General features: G+C 52.3%; 1 protein-coding gene across 1 annotated transcript; it reads right to left on the bottom strand.

The window, feature by feature from the left end:
* Nucleotides 1-775: 775 nt before the first annotated feature.
* LOC127338608 (heavy metal-associated isoprenylated plant protein 28) lies at nucleotides 776-1,809 on the bottom strand. The gene is made up of 3 exons (XM_051364654.2): nucleotides 1,709-1,809; nucleotides 1,533-1,608; nucleotides 776-1,421 (listed from the first exon to the last, which is right to left on the bottom strand). Exons 1-3 carry the CDS (start codon nucleotides 1,712-1,714, stop codon nucleotides 1,063-1,065), a joined length of 441 nt encoding a protein of 146 aa, XP_051220614.1. The 5' UTR covers nucleotides 1,715-1,809; the 3' UTR covers nucleotides 776-1,062.
* Between the last annotated feature and the right edge of the window lie 5,739 nt (nucleotides 1,810-7,548).

The following is a 7,548-nucleotide window of genomic DNA, read 5'->3' as shown; positions in this document are numbered from 1 at the left end:
TTCTGGGAGGTGGGATCCCATTACATGTCAAGCGGTGGCGACTATTTCCTCCCCTTCTCTTGTCCTCCCACAAACCTCCTTCTTTTCCCACAATCTATGTTCGGTGTACCTTGTCTTGGTAACAAGTGGAATTACAAGAAACTTAATAACACATTAGAACATTTTTTTAAACATATTTAAAATATTTAGTACTACAAATAAAAATCGTGTGTATTTTTTCGATGCAGAGGCACTTTTTTTTTAAAATATCTTAGTACTGCTTATATGCCACAGTATTATTTTCAACACTACTGTGATCAACTCTAGGCAAGGGAATGTGTGGAAGGTGAGTTATGATATGCTCACCGTGCGGTTATTAGACTGGGAATAAACTATCGAGCAAGGAATATTACAGTCGTGTACGGTGTACCACCGTTTGTGCATAAGTGCTCGTATAGTGGCATGCTACAGGAATAACAAAAAGTTGCATGGAGAACCAACCTGAGGTTGGGTGGTTAGGAGGATGGTTGTATCCCCAGCCCACCAGAGTTCAAACCCCAGGTTTGACATCTGTGTGTCTCATAAAGGTGGAATATACATTCAGTGGGAGGCGACGTTCCCGTCGACAGCGAGGCGCCTGTGGTGACTTCGTCAATTTCAAGATCCAATCCGCCGACTCAGTCTTTCGGAGGTGCTCATAGGGGTAGGGTGTGCGTGTGTGCGTTCATAGGGGTGAGTGTATACGCGTGTATATGAGCGTCTACGTTTGTACTGTGTTTCTCAAAAAAAAACAAAAAGTTGCATGCTTAAGTTGCTCGTATACTGGCATGCTACACGAATAACAAGATATTGTTCCATTTGGCTCATCTATTGGCCATATGCCCGCACCTTCCAAGTCTACACCATTCAGACTTCATATACATACGGCTTCTCAATATGCCTAAACAAACGATTTGAAATCGTGGAATCTGTTCGAACTTTTTCCAAAAGATTGTGCTTAATTTACAGATAGAGGATAAATTAAGTCCTCATACTAGAGTAAAACTTATCCAGGTGATGGTCGTGCTGGTCACATCCGCATGGTCACATGACGGAGCAGCCTCCCGTGTTCTCGTCGCTGAAGTAATCCGTGGCCCTGGTGCCGACGACGGACGAGTTGGCGCCGTAGAGGCGCGAGTCGTCGTAGCCGTGCTTGTAGTAGTTGTACGAGGAGGTGGGCCCCGCCGCGTACGTCTGGGCCCCGCCCGGGTGGTGCTGGAGCTGGTGCTGCGCGAGGAGCTGGACGGCGCCGCCCGCGACGCCGGCGGCGATGTACGGCGCCGTCGGCCACAGCACGGCTCGCTTGCCCGTCCTCCGCACCGCCTTGAGCACCTTCTTCTGCTCCACATCCCCGTTCACCGTCACCTTCTGCATCTCCATGTCGATCTCCACTTCGTCCACTCCTGTGATCACCAGATGGTCGATTAGTTTCATCTTCAAAGATCAAACAGACAGCAACTAGCTCTAGTACGTAGTGGTCTTGGATAGAAGCTGTATATATACACAGCGCGTACCTTCTAACCTTTCCACCGCCTTCCTGATCTTCTTCTCGCACCCGGCGCAACACATATGCACGCACATCTCCACGATCTTCAAGGCGATGAACCAACGCAGCATCAGAATCAAGGTACCATGAACCCATAACGGTGCAAATCACAAAGCATTCAGGGATATGGGGAGATTAGCTTACTGTCATCTTCTTTCGCGAGCTCTGTGCGTGCTTCCCACGATCGCTTGGGGAAGTGTGAGGCGTTGACAATTGGTAGGAGTATCCAACAGCAGGAGCTGTGTGTCAACTGCCAAGTTGCGTATCTCCTGTTCCCCTGTATGTATATATATATACACGCGCTCGGCACTCCGCTCCCATGTGGCGTACCCGTGAAGCATGGGCGCGGCGGTTGATCGAGCTGCGATCGACGTCGGCGTAGGCGGGCGTCGACGCGTCGTGGACAGACGAGCTATTTCACGTGCAAGCTGCACCGACTGCTTCGTCCTCCCTCCACATTCCGCGCTATAAAAAACGACAATGCTGAAGACTCAACGCTGGCGGAGCTGAGAGCAAGCAACGAGCGCCGGCCTGTCGCTGCTGGCATGTGAGCTCGGCTCTCGATCGCACTACGGGAGAAACTTCATGTGCCGACGGCCAGCCCATGTGCCGACGGCCAAATGTCGGGGCCGTCGGCACAGAGGCCCTCGTCGACCGGCGACGGAGTTGACCGTCGGCGCAAGGTCACCGTCGGCACACTGCTGTCTAAACCGACGGTCACCGTCGGCGCAAACCGGACCGTTGGCACAGAAAGTTGGCGCCCGAAGGTCACCGTCGGCACAGCCGCGGCCGTCGGTACACGCGCAGACAGGCGGGCCCAGCCGTTAGGCTGTCACGGCGCCGTCTACAGTGTGCCGACGGTAGCCCACGGCGCAACGGCGGCCGTCGGCACAGGGACTGAAAACTGGGTCCCCCTTCTGCTGTGCCGACGGTCACCCACGGCACAAACAAGGCCGTCGGCACAGCCATTTATGCACATTTTTTTGTTTTTCCATTTTTTTTGCATCAAAGAGATAATTATTAATCACAATCATTTTTTTTGTTTATTTATTTCTCACTGCTATTTTGGCGAACCCCTTTGCGGGAAACCTATATATATGTATAAGGGCGGTATAGAACCCCTTCGCCAGAAATCGAACCTCGGAGGGGGTGAATGGCCCACACACGATACAAAATACTTAAGACCCACACACGATACAAAATACTTAAATAACTAGACTCACACACATACCAAAGCGCTTACAGAACTAGACCCACATACGAACCGAAATAGTTAAAGAACTACACCCACACAGAGGAAGCAAAACACTTAAAGAAACTACACCCACACACATGAACCAAAACACTTAAAGAACTAGACCCACACACAAACCAAAGCATTTAAAGAACTACACCCACACACGAACAAAACACTTAACACTGGGTCGACACATGACCCGCTAGACACACGGACTCGACACACACATATTAATCAGAGAAGTCGAAATCTTCATCCTCGCTGGGGGTGTCCTCTGAAGCGGTGGTTGTGAGGTTCCACAACCACCGTTCATCATTCCCCGCACATGTGGACGCCTCTCCTTTGGCGTACTGCCTTCAACCTCGGCCTTCCTCTGCCGCTTTCCCGCACTCCTCTCTCTCTGTACGTCCGCTTCTCCTTCCGTAATGCGCGCGTTGCCTCGACGTCTCCGGGATGGTCTGCGCCACCGTGCCATGAACCGCTCGTCCGCCTCGGTGGTATCAATCCGCCGGCCAGCCCCCGTACCGCCGCGCTTCACCCTGTGAGCGAAGTAGTGGCTCAGTAGAGAGACTCTGAGCTTCCGTCAGAGACCTGACCTCCGGGAAGTTCATTTCGTGGCGCGGCCGGCCAAACCTCCAAGCCGCAACGTCGTATGCGCGGGCAGCAACCTCCTTCGTGTAGAAGGTGCCGAGCCACACACGCGTACCACCGGCGGTGATTTCAGCCGCGAAATGTCCCGCAGGCCGCAGGCGAACGCCGATGAAGCCCGTGTTGCTACGGCGACGAGGAGCCATCTCAGCGGCAGCTCAGCTCAGAGGATTTTGTGGTTCTATTGGATGAGAGAAGTGATGAAGGGAGAAATGTTGCTGGTGCTGTTAGTGGAGAAGCCATGGCTATATATAGGCCGACGAGGGGCTGAAACGGCGGGAAAACATGGCGGGAGAGAATGGGCGGGAAAGGGTGGGCGGGAAAAAAGGGCGGGAGAGAAGGAGCGGGAAAGGGTGGGCGGGAAAAAAGGGCGGGAGAGAAGCAGCGGGAAAAGGGTGGGCGGGAAAAAAAGGGCAGGAGAGATTCTGCATGTATAGGGGGGAACTCCCTCGGAGGTGAACCGGATGGCATGCACAAAAGTGATTTGAGATGGTTCTATATCCAATGCTACCCCCTCCGGGTGTGCCCGGCTTCTCGGACATGGGGTTCCTACACTTAGGCAGATTCTGCATGTATAGGGGGGAACTCCCTCGGAGGTGAACCGGAGAGAACCTTGGGATCATAGGGTATGATCCTTGTTTCCACATATACCTATGACCTAACCAAGCTCAAACGTAGGCATACGCCCACCGGGGGACCCCCGATGGGATGCAGTCAAAGGGGTAGACGGCGCGGTCAACAGAACTAGGGTTTCGTCAGAAATCGAGCATCAGACCTAGGGAATGGCCCCAAAAGTTGTGTGTATCCACATGGCATGCACAAAAGTGATTTGAGATGGTTCTATATCCAATGCTACCCCCTCCGGGTGTGCCCGGCTTCTCGGACATGGGGTTCCTACACTTAGGCAGATTCTGCATGTATAGGGGGGAACTCCCTCGGAGGTGAACCGGAGAGAACCTTGGGATCATAGGGTATGATCCTTGTTTCCACATGTACCTATGACCTAAGCAAGCTCAAATGTAGGCATACGCCCACCGGGGGACCCCCGATGGGATGCAGTCAAAGGGGTAGACGGCGCGGTCAACAGAACTAGGGTTTCGTCAGAAATCGAGCATCGGACCTAGGGAATGGCCCCAAAAGTTGTGTGTGTCCACATGGCATGCACAAAAGTGATTTGAGATGGTTCTATATCCAATGCTACCCCCTCCGGGTGTGCCCGGCTTCTCGGACATGGGGTTCCTACACTTAGGCGGGTCTGCATGTATAGGGGGAACTCCCTGAGGTGAACCGGAGAGAACCTTGGGATCATAGGGTATGATCCTTGTTTCCACATGTACCTATGACCTAAGCAAGCTCAAACGTAGGCATACGCCCACCGGGGACCCCGATGGGATGCGATCAAAGGGGTAGACGACGCGGTCAACGTAACTAGGGTTTCGTCGAAATCGAGCATCGGACCTAGGGAATGGCCCCAAAAGTTGTGTGTGTCCACATGGCATGCACAAAAGTGATTTGAGATGGTTCTATATCCAATGCTACCCCCTCCGGGTGTGCCCGGCTTCTCGGACATGGGGTTCCTACACTTAGGCGGATTCCCGCATGTATAGGGGAACTCCTCGGAGGTGAACCGGAGAGAACCTTGGGATCATAGGGTATGATCCTTGTTTCCACATGTACCTATGACCTAATCAAGCTCAAACGTAGGCATACGCCCACCGGGGACCCCGATGGGATGCGATCAAAGGGGTAGACGGTGCGGTCAACGTAACTAGGGTTTCGTCGTAAATCGAGCATCGGACCTAGGGAATGGCCCCAAAAGTTGTGTGTGTCCACATGGCATGCACAAAAGTGATTTGAGATGGTTCTATATCCAATGCTACCCCCTCCGGTGTGCCCGGCTTCTCGGACATGGGGTTCCTACACTTAGGCGGATTCTCGCATGTATAGGGGGAACTCCCTCGGAGGTGAACCGGAGAGAACCTTGGGATCATAGGGTATGATCCTTGTTTCCACATGTACCTATGACCTAACCAAGCTCAAACGTAGGCATACGCCCACCGGGGACCCCGATGGGATGCGATCAAAGGGGTAGACGGCGCGGTCAACGTAACTAGGGTTTCATCAGAAATCGAGCATCGGACCTAGGGAATGGCCCCAAAAGTTGTGTGTGTCCACATGGCATGCACAAAAGTGATTTGAGATGGTTCTATATCCAATGCTACCCCCTCCGGGTGTGCCCGGCTTCTCGGACATGGGGTTCCTACACTTAGGCAGTTGCGTCTTGTATAGGGGGGAACTCCCTTGGAGGTGAACCGGAGAGAACCTTGGGATCATAGGGTATGATCCTTGTTTCCACATGTACCTATGACCTAACCAAGCTCAAACGTAGGCATACGCCCACCGGGGGACCCCCGATGGGATGCAGTCAAAGGGGTAGACGGCGCGGTCCAACGTAACTAGGGTTTCGTCAGAAATCGAGCATCGGACCTAGGGAATGGCCCCAAAAGTTGTGTGTGTCCACATGGCATGCACAAAAGTGATTTGAGATGGTTCTATATCCAATGCTACCCCCACCGGGTGTGCCCGGCTAAACGGACATGGGGTTCCTACATTTAGGCAGATTCTGCATGTATAGGGGGGAACTCCCTCGGAGGTGAACCGGAGAGAACCTTGGGATCATAGGGTATGATCCTTGTTTCCACATGTACCTATGACCTAAGCAAGCTCAAACGTAGGCATACGCCCACCGGGGGACCCCGATGGGATGCGATCAAAGGGGTAGACGGCGCGGTCAACGGAACTAGGGTTTCGTCAGAAATCGAGCATCGGACCTAGGGAATGGCCCCAAAAGTTGTGTGTGTCCACATGGCATGCACAAAAGTGATTTGAGATGGTTCTATATCCAATGCTACCCCTCCGGGTGTGCCCGGCTTCTCGGACATGGGGTTCCTACACTTAGGCAGATTCTGCATGTATAGGGGGGAACTCCCTCGGAGGTGAACCGTAGAGAACCTTGGGATCATATGGGATGATACTTGTTTCCTCATGTACCTATGACCTAAGCAAGCTCAAACGTAGGCATACGCCCACCGGGGGACCCCCGATGGGATGCAGTCAAAGGGGTAGACGGCGCGGTCAACAGAACTAGGGTTTCGTCAGAAATCGAGCATCGGACCTAGGGAATGGCCCCAAAAGTTGTGTGTGTCCACATGGCATGCACAAAAGTGATTTGAGATGGTTCTATATCCAATGCTACCCCCTCCGGGTGTGCCTGGCTTCTCGGACATGGGGTTCCTACACTTAGGCAGATTCTGCATGTATAGGGGGGAACTCCCTCGGAGGTGAACCGGAGAGAACCTTGGGATCATAGGGTATGATCCTTGTTTCCACATGTACCTATGACCTAACCAAGCTCAAACGTAGGCATACGCCCACCGGGGGACCCCCGATGGGATGCAGTCAAAGGGGTAGACGGCGCGGTCAACAGAACTAGGGTTTCGTCAGAAATCGAGCATCGGACCTAGGGAATGGCCCCAAAAGTTGTGTGTGTCCACATGGCATGCACAAAAGTGATTTGAGATGGTTCTATATCCAATGCTACCCCCTCCGGGTGTGCCCGGCTTCTCGGACATGGGGTTCCTACACTTAGGCAGATTCTGCATGTATAGGGGGGAACTCCCTCGGAGGTGAACCGGAGAGAACCTTGGGATCATAGGGTATGATCCTTGTTTCCACATGTACCTATGACCTAACCAAGCTCAAACGTAGGCATACGCCCACCGGGGGACCCCCGATGGGATGCAGTCAAAGGGGTAGACGGCGCGGTCAACAGAACTAGGGTTTCGTTAGAAATCGAGCATCGGATCTAGGGTTTAGGGTTAGGGTTAGGATTAGTGTTAGTATTTGAGATGATATATTGTGTTCTTATTATTTGGAATAAATAGTGATAATGTTTATTTTAAAAAACTAAAAAAAAACTTGTGCCGACGGTCACCGTCGGTCACCGTCGGCACAACCTAAACCCTATTATTTGAGATGATATAGTATTAGTATTTGAGATTATATATTCTTTTTTTACTATTTGGAATAAATAGTGACA

The sequence above is a fragment of the Lolium perenne genome, chromosome 3 (assembly GCF_019359855.2).
Source record: "Lolium perenne isolate Kyuss_39 chromosome 3, Kyuss_2.0, whole genome shotgun sequence".
Classification (NCBI taxonomy): domain Eukaryota; kingdom Viridiplantae; phylum Streptophyta; class Magnoliopsida; order Poales; family Poaceae; genus Lolium; species Lolium perenne.
The sequence above is the reverse complement of the archived record's forward strand: the minus strand, read 5'-3'. Positions and strand labels throughout refer to the sequence as shown.

Coding starts and splice junctions, on each gene's coding strand:
- LOC127338608 (XM_051364654.2), bottom strand. Junction 1,422..1,532: donor GGCGGTGGAAAGGTTAGAAG/GTACGCGCTGTG, acceptor TGGTGATCACAG/GAGTGGACGAAGTGGAGATC.